Source organism: Boleophthalmus pectinirostris, unplaced genomic scaffold, assembly GCF_026225935.1.
Source record: "Boleophthalmus pectinirostris isolate CB_2022bp ecotype Guang Dong unplaced genomic scaffold, ASM2622593v1 HiC_scaffold_2, whole genome shotgun sequence".
NCBI classification, from domain to species: Eukaryota; Metazoa; Chordata; class Actinopteri; order Gobiiformes; family Gobiidae; genus Boleophthalmus; species Boleophthalmus pectinirostris.
The window spans coordinates 9,333,775-9,347,697 of NW_026571152.1; the positions used below are offsets into that span (position 1 = coordinate 9,333,775).

The 13,923-nt window shown below is 38.3% G+C and overlaps 1 protein-coding gene across 1 annotated transcript in view; it reads right to left on the reverse strand.

Annotated features, from left to right (window-relative positions):
• Window positions 1-10,490: 10,490 nt before the first annotated feature.
• The window catches only part of LOC129409416 (pleckstrin homology-like domain family B member 1), a 58,991-nt gene continuing 55,558 nt past the window's right edge, over window positions 10,491-13,923 (reverse strand). The window contains exons 5-6 of the mRNA XM_055155386.1: window positions 11,233-11,354; window positions 10,491-10,505 (exon numbers count right to left, since the gene is read on the reverse strand). Coding sequence (XP_055011361.1) covers window positions 10,491-10,505; window positions 11,233-11,354 — 137 coding nt within the window. The remainder of the gene's footprint in view (window positions 10,506-11,232; window positions 11,355-13,923) is intronic.

Consider the following 13,923-nt stretch of genomic DNA (forward strand, 5'->3'; position numbering starts at 1 on the left):
CCTTATATGAGGAGTAAACAAGGACTAAACCAGGACTAAACCAAAACCGATTCAGGACTAAAGCAGGACTAAAGCAGGATTATATAAGGAGTAAACAAGCACTAAACCAGGACTGAAGCAGGACAAAACCAGGATTATTGGAGGAGTAAACAATGACTAAACCAGGACTTAACCAAGACTGAACCAGGACTAAAGCAAGACTAAAGCAGGATTATATGAGAAGTAAACAAGGACTAAACCAGGACTTAACCAAGACTGAACCAGGACTAAAGCAAGACTAAAGCAGGATTATATGAGAAGTAAACAAGGACTAAACCAGGACTGAACCAGGACTAAACTAGGACTGAACCAGGACTAAATCAGGTCTAAAGCAGGATTATATATGGAGTAAACAAGGACTAAACCTGGACTAAACCAAGACTAAACCAGGACTAAAGGAGAATTGTATAAAGCAAGACTAGACCAGGACTAAAGCAGTACTAAAGTGGGATTAAATGAGGAGTAAACAAGAAGTTAACCTGGACTAAACAAATACTGAACCAAGACTGAATTAGGACTAAACCAAAATGGAATTAGGACTAAAGCAAGTATTAAATGAAAAGCAAATGAGGAGTAAACAAGGACTAAACAAGGACTAAACCAGGACTAAACCAGGACTGAACCAGGACTGAACCAGACTGAACCAGGACTAAAGCAGGATTAAATGAGGAGTAAACCAGGACTGAACAGAACTGAACCAGACTACAGATTAAATGAGGAGTAAACAGGACCAAACCAGGACCAAACCAGAACTAAACCAGGACTAAAGAATGTAGTATGAACAAGGACTAGACCAGGACTAAAAGTAATATTAAACAAGGTATTGACAAGGACTAGACCAGGATTAATACACTACTACTACTACTACTACTACTACTACTACTACTACTACTACTACTACTACTACTACTACTACTACTACTACTACTACTACTACTACTACTACTACTACTGCTACTACTACTACTACTACTACTGCTACTACTGCTACTACTACTACTACTACTACTACTACTACTACTGCTACTACTACTACTACTACTACTGCTACTACTACTACTACTACTACTACTACTACTACTACTACTACTACTACTACTACTACTACTACTACTACTACTACTACTACTACTACTACTGCTGCTGCTACTACTGCTGCTACTACTACTACTGCTACTACTACTACTACTACTACTACTACTACTACTGCTGCTACTGCTGCTGCTACTACTACTACTACTACTACTACTACTACTACTACTACTACTGCTACTACTACTACTACTACTACTGCTGCTGCTACTACTACTACTACTACTACTACTACTGCTACTACTACTACTACTGCTGCTGCTGCTGCTACTACTACTACTACTACTACTACTACTACTACTACTACTACTGCTGCTGCTGCTGCTACTACTACTACTACTACTACTGCTACTACTACTACTACTACTACTACTGCTGCTGCTACTACTACTACTACTACTACTACTACTACTACTACTACTACTACTGCTACTACTGCTACTACTGCTGCTACTACTACTACTACTACTACTACTACTACTACTACTACTACTACTACTACTGCTGCTGCTGCTGCTACTACTACTACTATTACTACTGCTACTACTACTACTACTACTACTACTACTGCTGCTACTACTACTACTACTACTACTACTACTACTACTACTGCTACTGCTGCTGCTGCTGCTGCTACTACTGCTACTACTACTACTACTACTACTACTACTACTACTACTACTACTACTACTACTACTACTACTACTACTACTACTACTGCTACTACTACTACTACTGCTGCTGCTGCTACTACTACTACTACTACTACTACTACTACTACTACTACTACTACTACTGCTACTACTACTACTACTACTACTACTACTAACTACTGCTGCTACTACTGCTACTACTACTACTACTACTACTACTACTACTACTTACTACTACTACTACTACTACTGCTGCTGCTGCTGCTACTACTACTACTACTACTACTACTACTACTACTACTACTACTACTACTACTGCTACTACTACTACTACTACTGCTGCTACTGCTACTACTACTACTACTACTGCTACTACTACTACTACTACTACTACTACTACTACTACTACTACTACTACTACTACTACTACTACTACTACTACTACTACTACTACTACTACTACTGCTACTACTACTACTACTACTACTACTACTACTACTACTACTACTACTACTACTAGCTACTACTACTACTACTACTACTACTACTACTACTACTACTACTACTACTACTACTACTGCTACTACTACTACTGCTGCTACTACTACTACTACTACTACTACTGCTGCTGCTGCTACTACTACTACTACTACTACTACTACTACTACTACTACTACTACTACTACTACTACTACTACTACTACTACTACTACTACTACTACTGCTGCTGCTGCTGCTGCTACTACTACTACTACTTACTACTACTACTACTGCTGCTGCTGCTGCTGCTACTACTACTACTACTACTACTACTACTACTACTACTACTACTACTACTACTACTACTACTACTACTGCTACTACTACTAATACTACCTCTACTACTGCTGCTACTACTACTACTACTACTACTACTACTACTACTACTACTACTACTACTACTACTACTACTACTACTACTACTACTACTACTACTACTACTACTACTACTACTACTACTACTACTACTACTACTACTACTACTACTACTACTACTACTACTACTACTACTACTACTACTACTACTACTACTACTACTACTACTACTACTACTACTACTACTACTACTACTACTACTAATAATAATCCAGGATTGGAACTAGGAAATAAACAAAACATGTGTAAAAGTGAATTCAGGGCCTAACTTGGACTAAACCAGATCTAAACTCGGTCTTTTCAGGACCAAACCAGGACTAAACCGAGTTTTAAAGCGTTACAAAACCAGGACTAAATATGAACGATAGGACTAGGAGTAAACCAGGTCTATGCAGTTTCCAAACCAGGACTAAACTAGGACTAAACCTGAACTAGACAAAATCAAGATGAGACAAATAAGAGTGCAGGATAGGACCAATAAAAGCCACATATGTAAATAAATGTACAGTATTTGACAGATTAAAGATGCACTGTGTAACTTTTCTGCTTTTCTCTGAGGAGATATTCATGTTTTGTCTGGAATGTTCCACAGCAGGGCATTACCTTTATCCAAGTGCATAGATAGTCAGATCTGTGAAGAGTCCACTTACAGTAACAATGCATGTTATTGATACTTTACAGCTGATGTCATCACCATTCCTTGGGGGTGTGGTGCTAACTGTAGGCTCTGCTCTGTCTGACGCTTTGTTAGACTTAATCTGAGTTTTATTCCAGCGCAATCTGACCATAAAGAACGTACTTAGCTGGAACAACAACAGATGAGCTGATTTGTGCAGTTAAACAAGTCCCTCTCAAATAATATTAGTCACAGGCATTAAGCAGCAGTTTAGTTAGTCACTCTCACCTTTTGTTGCAAACTAAACTCCTCAACAGAACCATGGAAATGTGCTCTTTAAATCACACTCAAGAAAACATATCTTAAACCTTTTTTTGACACTGTTTGCAAATGCGTGCTTTGTGTCACTGTGCACAGCAAAAACTGGAGGGTTACAATGTCAAAGTGAAATATTTCAGAGTTGAAAAAGAATTTGAAAGTTAAAAAGGGGGTTCAAGTTGGGGTTATTTGGGTCTGTGTATGATTTTTTCTTTTGAATTTCAATTAAGAACTAAAAACAACCAAATGGAAAACTGTTTATTTCATTTTTCCATTTCAGTGTCAAACAAAAAAACTGATTTCAACCTCTATTTCCAATATTTGATTTAAAGTTTATTTCAAATAACACCAATCAAAAACAGTCTCGGTGCCAATTTTAATTTTGATATTCTGTCCTCTCTGGTTTATATGAAGTTCTGCTGCTAGAAGGATCATTGAAAAATCACTGAAATTTTGTGGACAAATATGTTCTCTTCTTTAAGAGCGATGCGTTTACTTTCACATCTTGGAAAGTAATAGTTGAATTCCATGACGGGAAACAGGAAGCAGCGATAAACTCCAATTTCTTCTGGAGACTCCATAGAACTATAATAAATTAGTTTTTATTATGCGTCCATGGTTGACACTGAATTCACATGAGGCGCAGCAGAATTTCCAGAGCAAATAAACCAGAGAGAACAAAATATCAGAATTGAAATAGGCACAGAAACTTTTTTAAGCCCCAATAAAGACCAGTTAGGGTTGAAACATGTTGGCTTTGGCCGTTTAAATAAAAGCCTTTTACTATATTTTTCCTCGTGCGATTGTTTTACTCTTTTTATTTCTTTGAAGTGCCTGGAGTCCTGTTGTGTTTGAGGCACAGAGACTGTTTTTTGATTGATGTTATCTGAAATAAACTTTAAATTAAATATTGGAAATAGAGGTCAAAATCTGTTTGTTTGTTTTTTGTTTTTTTTTACACTAAACCTGAAAACTGAAATAACAAACAGTTTTCCCATTTTATTGTTTTTCACTCTCAATTGAAATTCAAAAGACGTAATGGTACACAGACCTATCTGATAGAGTTGATATGGTTGAAGTGAATTCAACTTTCCTTAGTGTTAATTTGGCACCTCCAACCCACCACTTCAAACTCTAGCGAGAGAAGACCAGTTTGAACCAGTTTTGTACGTAATTTCATCTTAAGTTATAAAATAAAGCGTAAAAATAAAACACCTCTGTGTGTCGTTTAGCTAAATCAGGATAACCCTACAAAGTGTTATCTGTTTACTCTCAAATGTTAATATAACTCTTGATATAACTAGTCCAGTGTTACTTGGTTAAGATTTCCAAAAATGTAAAATTAACTGTAGAACTCATATAAACCCTGAGAAAAATGTTCAAATTGAATCTGTGAGAGTCAATTTTAACTCTCCACTTTATGCTGTGTAGTAACTCCTGAACATTCCACCATTAGAGATACACGTAGAACACCCCCAGCACGATGTCACTGCAAAGTATCAATCCAACTATTATTTAAGCATATTGAAGAAATTCTAGATCGATACATTTAACGCCATACTGTAAAACACGCCAAAGTAACATCTCCATTCACACACAAACCCTGCAAAATTAAGCTGAGTTCTTCTCGCAAACTGAAAACACTGTTCCACCTTGTGATGTCATGTGGTTATACAGGAATACACTGTGTTTTAAACTCCACACACCTTCACTAGAATCATCTGGATGATTTCAGCCAAGGAATTGCCAATTCCCACTGAACTAAACTGCCCTACAAACCCCCTACAAAGACAGAACGCTGTAACCCCATGTTTGGTCAAAAATGAGTTCATGTCATCTTGTTTGTATTTGAGAGCTCCATGTGAATAAATATTATGAAAAATATTGAGCTCAAAATTGACCCTTGACACTTATTTGTCAGTTCCTGTATCTGCCTTTGTATCATGAGCCAAAAATAAGGAGTCATGCAAAGACAAAAGGCAGTAACAGTGTATGTTTTGTTTGTGATTTAGTTCAGAAATATATTTATTTTAAAATCCAACCTCTTGCCTCTTTCTTTTACACAGGGTCTGAACGCATTCTTTAAATAAACCTTTGTATTTGACCCCACATGTGACAGATGCAAGATCAGTGAGGCTACCCTGCTTCACATGTTCTGGTCTTTGTCTAGCTTAGAAGAATACTGGAAAAGCATATTTGAGGCATTATCCACAGTGTTAGGAGTTAAGATATCAACAAATCCTCTGATTGCAGTTTGGAGTCATACCTGGAGGGCTGCAGCTTCCAGTAAGAGAGAGGACACAAGGTGATTGTTTTTAGCACTTGACTGGCTCATCACCGTATTCTTTTAAACTGGAAAAACCCTGTGCCACCCCCTTTGGCACACTGGAATAGAGATTTTTAATTATTTTTTTTCCCCGAAAAACTCAGATATACACTACGTGATTCTGAACAACATTTTTTTAAGATGTGGAAATCTTTTTTTTTTAATCTTCTCTGATGAATCATTAACATCTGCTAGTGCTTGATTGCTTTATTTATTTTCTGTTCTGTGTATATTTCAATTTTTGCATGTGCATCGATTTGTTTTATGGGCGTATGTGTATTTTACTTTGCACTGAAATGAATCTGTGTTCTGCAGTGCTGACAGCAGGGGTGGCTTTTTTTCTACATTATATTGTGAAATCAATACATCTATTTAAACCTTTGTATACCTTTGTATTCAAATATACTTAAATGATCTTTAAAGTGAAAGTGTTTTGTGTATTTATTCATACTGTACATACTATACTGCAAAGTACGTTGTGTGTCAAACTGTTTTACTACGTAAGTGTCGCTGCACGTTCCTGATCAGCACTAAACAGAAAATCCAAAGCTGTTCTGTATCGTTTCAAACAAACACCATGATGACTCGACCTAGACGTCTGGTGAAAATCAAGCAAACAATGATCATGTCAGTTAGTCTTTCTCCTTTGCACGACTTCTTATTTTTGGCTCATGATACAAAGGTGGAGAATTTTGAGCTCAATATTTTTCGCATACAAATATTTTTTCATTATAGTAACTAGTTGTCAAATTTTGGGAGCTGTACCTGTTATACATTAGTTTGGACAAAACAGAAACTGTGAAGTCATTTTTCTCAGTTTCACACTCTGGAGAGTTAAGCTCTTTTAGCTTTGTAGGGCAGAAAAATTAAAAGGAGCTGTTCACTTGAAAACTGCCAGGTTAGGAGATGTGCCATATTTTTTGAACTATGAGTCGCACTTTTTTCATGGTTTGGGTGTTTCCAGCGACTTATATATTAAAATTTTCACACTAACAGCTATGAGAGGCTCCAGTCTTGTGTGTCAGTATCTGTTGCTCTTATTACTAATGTACCAATGTCACTTGGCTCTACTGCACATGTCTCCTGCAGAAAGAGCCTCTGTCTGTATCATGTCAGTCGATCGCACCATTACTTCTGTACCACTGAACATTTAAAATTTAAACAATATTATTATTATATATTATTATATATATTATATTATATTATATTATATTATTATTATTATTAAAGATGACTGAGAAGCCTCAACACAATTGCCCCAAGAAGAAAATCATATTTTTCAAGCTGCAAATAGTGAAATCTGCAGCCAAAATCAAGCAGCAGAAAGAAAGTTTGGAGTGAGCGAGAAACTTGTGACACCAGGAGGATGCACCATGAAACTTTCCTGAAGTCACTGGATGGATGGACAAAGCCTGGACTTCAGTGACACAGAAACCATCCTGTCGGGATTCAGAAAGGCTGGAATAATTCTAACTGGAACTGATGCTGAGTCTGTCAACAGCTACACAGAAGAGGAAGTGGCGCTCCGTTTACCTCCGGAGGTCGCAGAGTCAGAGTTGCTCAGAAGTGACACCGAGGATGAAGAATTCAGTGGATTTAGTGATTTGGAGTGAGATGGAGAGTTTGTTAAACTTGTTCTGTTCTGTTGTTTATGTTATAGTTTATCTGAAGAACTGTTCATATGTGACGTTAACAGTCCGTTGTTCTCTGTTCTGTTGTTATTACTAGAACTTGTCTTTCAGCATGAAATGTCGATTCCTGGTCTCTGATTTTATAAAATAAAAAAGTGTGGCTTATAATGCGGTGTGACTTATATATATATATATTTTTTCTTCATTATGCATTTTTTGGCCGGTGCGACTTATACTCCTGAGTCCTTATAGTCTGAAAAATACAGTAGACTAATGCAGTGTTTTTCAAACGTGTGAGTGAAAACAAAACACAGCTGCAGGTCTGTTTTTGAGGAGGTAACAACATTATAACATGACTTAAAGCTCACAAGAGTCCATTTTGCGTAATATAGTTTCTTTAAATATTTAGTTAATAATATAATATCCACACATGTAGACGACGGCTCTTGTTCTCCTCAGAGTTTATAACATTAGACTGGCAGTATCTGATGTGTCCTGTGCTCTCTTTAATAAAATGCCCGAGCTGACAGAGGAAATCAAAGATGGGCACGCGATAGGGGACAGGAAATGGAGCGCGCCAGGCTCCGTTCACTTCCTGTCTTATCGCGGCGTGTTTTTATGATGATTTTCCACGAGGCGTTATAATGTGTCTCTCACCTGCCGCGATAACGCCGAGGTCAGAGCGGGTCAACGGAGCCGTCACACTCATAACAAGACGAAAAGAGGAATACACGTAACCATGACAACGCAAAACATGAAAAACAAAACAGCTGAACATGACTAAATAGCAAATAAAGCCACATTATGTCATTTTTGAGCTAAACAGAAAATCAAACATGTTTTAATTTAATTTTGTTGCTTTTATTGCACTGAATAAATGAACAACGCGGAAACTAAAATACAGTAAAAGAACGAAACATCATTAGATACCAAATAAAGCCACATCATGTAACTTTTAGCCAAAATAGACTGAAATTAAAGTTGTTTTTCTTTTTTTCATTTAAGGCTATTTTTGCATAAAAAAAATAAAATAAACTGTCCTTACAATGAGCAGGCTTACATCTCCACAATCCTGACTCCTGCTGGTTTCCATGGCAATGTTGTTCCTTTAAATGCGCATTGTGTAACTTTACGGATGTGTAACTTCTTACAAAGAACAAGAAGAAGAAGAAGAAGAGGAAGAAGGAGCATGGTTCTTGTTGTGGTAGCTCCTCAGATGTTTATAGACGTGACTCTGAGTCTAGATGAGCTCAGAGAGAAGAACAGGTGAGAAACCAGGTGTGGAGAAACATCTGGAATTATGTCATGAAGGAGGAGGAGAAGGAGGGTGAGAGAGAAAGCAAAAAAAACAAAAAGTAGAGAGAGGGAAAGAGACAGAGGGTGGGAACAGAGATAGAGAGAGAGGGGGAAAGAAAGAAAGAAAGAAAGAAAGAGAGGGAAAAAGAGAAAGAGAGTGAGGGAGAGATAGAGAGACAGAGAAAGAAAAAAGAGATAGAGGATGGGAAGAGAGACAAGAAGAGATAAATAGACAAACAGACAGACAGACAGAGCGAGAGAGATGGAAAAAGCAACAGCAACAGGAAGGAAAGAGACAGACAGAAACCTTCAGAGTGATGGAGTACTGTAGATTGAGATGAGGCCACTATGTGACAAATATGTATTTATGTTAAACACATGAGGTCTGGTCTGTCCATAAACTGAAGATGACACAAACTTGGACGTGTCTCTGTCTGCAGGTTAAAGTACTGGTAACACAAGTCCAGTTGTGAATGCAGGACTTTTCAAAAATGAATCAGGCTTCATACAGTTCCTAAACTTTGTCTCTTACTGTTCGTCTAACTGCTCTCTGTGAAAACCAGGAAAAAACAAAAAGAACAGACTCCAAAACAAAGCACCTTTTCACATTTTATTCAAATAAAACACACACACACACGCACGCACGCACGCACGCACACACACACACACACACACACACACACACACACACACACACACACACACACACACACCAAACTATGGCCCATTCACCAAACTACTGTATGTCCTCAGGCTAAACTGAACTAAACCAGGACTAAACCAAGACTAGACTAGGGCTCTAAACCAGGACTAAACCAAGACTAGACTAGGGCTCTAAACCAGGACTAAACCAAGACTAGACTAGGGCTCTAAACCAGGACTAAACCAGGACTAAACCAAGACTGGACAAGGGTTTGACCAGGACTAAACCAGGACTAAACCAAGACTAGACTAGGGCTCTAAACCAGGACTAAACCAGGACTAAACCAAGACTGGACAAGGGTTTGACCAGGACTAAACCAGGACTAAACCAAGACTAGACTAGGGCTCAAAACCAGGACTAAACCAGGACTAAACCAAGACTGGACAAGGGTTTGACCAGGACTAAACCAAGACTGGACAAGGGTTTGACCAGGACTAAACCAGGACTAAACCAAGACTGGACAAGGGTTTGACAAGGACTAAACCAGGACTAAACCAAGACTAAACCAGGACTAAACCAAGACTGGACTAGGGCTCGACCAGGGCTAAACCAGGACTAAACCAAGACTGGACAAGGGTTTGACAAGGACTAAACCAGGACTAAACCAAGACTAAACCAGGACTAAACCAAGACTGGACTAGGGCTCGACCAGGACTAAACCAGGACTAAACCAAGACTAAACCAGGACTAAACCAAGACTGTACTAGGGCTCGACCAGGACTAAACCAAGACTAGACTAGGGCTAAAGCAGGACTAAACCAAGACTAGACTAGGAGGACACCAGGACTAAATCATTACTAAACTGGGACCAAACCGAGTATCAAAACTGAAGTAGGACTAAACCAGGACCAAAACTAAACCAGGACTAAAGCAGGACTAGACCAGGACTGAGAAGCAGGACTTACAAAGAAACAGACTATGACACAATTATGATGTTAAAACTTGGTGAGGATGGTGTTTAAAATGCAGTTTTAAATAATTTTCATCTGCAAAAAAAATCTCCAAATAACAAATTCTTCTGTTCTCCTCTAATCTGTAAAGTTTATTTGGCACATTTCAAAACATTTCAAAAGTAGCCTTGCTGTCAAAAGTGTTTTAAAGGTCTAACAAAAAGAAAAAAAAAGCTGTAATGCCCCAAACATTTGCATAAAACACAAACAAAAGTACTCTAAAATACCAACTCACAAATAGACTGTGGTAGGTAATGTAAGTATCTGTACTTAAAGGTGCACTGTGCAACTTTTCTGGTAGAGGGAACTATTACTTTACTACATTTGAGAGCACGTACTGTACTGCACTATGTTTAAGACCAGGACTAAAAAAGTAAATGGCTGAGGGTTTTATTTTTAACACATTCAGAGTTCCAGAAAAACAAAAATATACAAATAAAAACAGCTAGAAAATTCAGCTGTTCCTGTTCCTGTAAATTCTGCACAAATCTTTACCAAAATCTGAAGCTTTATTTTTATTTGTTTTCACATCTTCCCAAAATACTTTTACTTTTTACTCTTTAAGTACACTTTTAAACAGGTACTTTAATACTTTTACGTAGATTTTTCACGTGATACTTTTACTTTTACTTGAGTGATTTACTTATTTATTTACTTAGTACAAAACAGAGTTTTTCTTCCGCCACTGCAAACCTTGCACAACTGTGGCACGCTGATTCCCAGAGCATGAGCGCCCCCTGCAGACTGCTTTGGGTTAAACACGTCCTCGGAGTCTGTCACTGTGGATGGAGGGGTTTGTCGTGAGTCTCTGTTATCTGATCAGAAAAACAGAAAAGACAAAACGCAGGAAACAGATGCAAACGTACAACCACACATTTCAACTTAAACGTGACATGATGTACTTTTTTTTTCTTACAGTTTTTCTCCGTTGGTTTGGCTCATTTCTTGAAACAGAAATGACATTCTCAAAACAACATGGACAAATCTCCAAACCACCTTGCAGTTGTTCACATCAGAATGACATTTCTCATTGATTTCATCAAATTTCAAATGTTTTAGTGCATGTCTCAAGTGTCTCAGTGCATCTTTGCCCATGGTTCTGTACAAGTCGCCTACAGTTAACACAATGAGCCCACGTTTAGCACATTTTACAAATAAATAGGTCTTGCTGATCCAAACTGATGAGTTGATTCTCAGTCTAATTGTCGTTCTCTCCAAACCATGTCAGCATCATTTCATTGTCTGAGTCATCATATGCACAATAGTCTGTTCAGTTGTCAACATTAGTCAGGAACATGATACCATGAACACCATATATGATTTTTTTTGGAACATTTGATAAATTCATGACAGTCCTTGTCAGTCAGGTGAAATTAGAACTTCCTATCACGCTATGTGATCATGTGGGACAGTGTGAATTTCCACTGTGGCCTGGTTCACTGCCCATCCAAGGATGCTCATGGAGCGACTACCACCGTACTCTCCTTTTCTCAATCTGATCTCAATCTTTTTTCCGCTTGGAGGAGGAGAGTGTGTGAACATCGGGCTCCAGACCAGAGGTCCCTGACTCTGTGGAATGGATGCAGGACATCACAGAGGAGGGAATGGTTGAGACATTTACCCCGTTTCTTTCCTTCTTTGCAGTCGTCAGAAGGAGGATGGCGACTGCGAAGTGTTACTGTAGAAACTTTATTTGCTTTATTTACAGCACTGTAGGCTACATATAATTTTTCTTTTTTTTTGTTTGTGTGTGTTTATATTTGGTACATGTACAGAATACTGTATACATTTTCTTTTTATTTACTCTAATGTATAGAAGTGACTTGATGTGTGTGAATAAAATGGTTAGAGTTTCATTGACAGTGTGAGTGCAGTGTGTGTGATGTCAAAGTTTGGAGGCTCCTCTTACTGTGAAATCCTTTTTTTTGTTTTGTTTGATCCATAATTGTATTGTGTTAGTTAGACCTCTGCCATAGTGACAAAACATCTAAGCATTTTGAGCTGCAGTGCTGACACAAGGCCAAAGGGACGATGCATTTTAGGGACAGTTATAAAGTAAACATTAAACATCAAATTTAATATTATGAAGCAGTAATATACGGCCCCTACCACTGTGAGGCGCTGTGGTTCTGTCTTTGTAAGTCCTGTCTCTCAATGGTACTATGTTATAACAGCTTGGGGTTGGTCTGTCTCTAAAGTGATGTTATTATTGCTTTGTCTAAAATGTTCCACAGTATGGCATTAAACTTGTCTATCATCATGAAGACAAGCAAGTGACCCCACCAAGCCATCAGATCTGTGGAGAGGCGAGTCGGCCCACACTAACAACACATTTTTCCAAATTATTCTTGTGTAACATAATATCTGTAAATGACTTAATGCAGGAAAGATCATTTTACTGCAGAAGATCTGAACCAGGTCTGAAACAGGTCTGAACCAGGTCTAAACCAAATCTAAACCAAGTCTGAAGCAGGTCTAAAGCAGGTATGGACCAGGTGTAAACCAGATATAAACCAGGTCGAAACCAAGTATAGACCAGGTATAAACTCAATCTAAACCAAGTCAGAATCAGATCTAAACCAGGTCTAAACCAGATCTAAACCAGGTCTGAACGAGTTCTGAACCAGGTCTAAACCAGACCTAAACCAGGTATGAATCAGGTCTGAACCAGGTTTAAACCAGGTCTGAACCAGGTCTAAACCAGGTCTGAACCAGGTCTAAACCCGGTCTGAACCAGATCTGAACCAGGTCTAAACCAGATATCTAAACCAGGTCTAACCAGTTCTGAACCAGGTCTAAACCAGACCTAAACCAGGTATGAATCAGGTCTGAACCAGGTTTAAACCAGATCTAAACCAGGTCTGAGCCAGATCTAACCAAGTCAGAACCAGATCTAAACCAGGTCTAAAAAAGATCTAAACCAGGTCTGAACCAGGTCTAAACCCGATCTAAACCAGGTCTGAACCAGATATGAACCAGTTCAAATCCAGGTATAAACCAGCTATAAACTCTAAACCAGATCTAAACCAGTTCTGAACAAGTTCTAAATCAGGTCTGAATCAGGTCAAAACCAGGTCTAAACCAAGTATAATCCAGGTATAAACTAATGCTAAATCGGATATATATAAACCAACTTTTGCTGCTCAATTTGATCAATCTAACGAGCACTTCCTGACTGATATCTGTATTGGGTCGCGACTATTTTCCTAACCCTCACCTGATCTATTACCCCTATGTAACCTAACCTAACTATAAACGGTTTCCTCAAATCTTGCGTACTTGTTGCCAGTCAAACCTCTCTCTATCCTCCAGGTTCTTCTCCTCTGTCTCATCCTTCTCTTTCTGCACTTGTTCTATCTGTTTTTCCAGTGCTCTGTTCCTCTC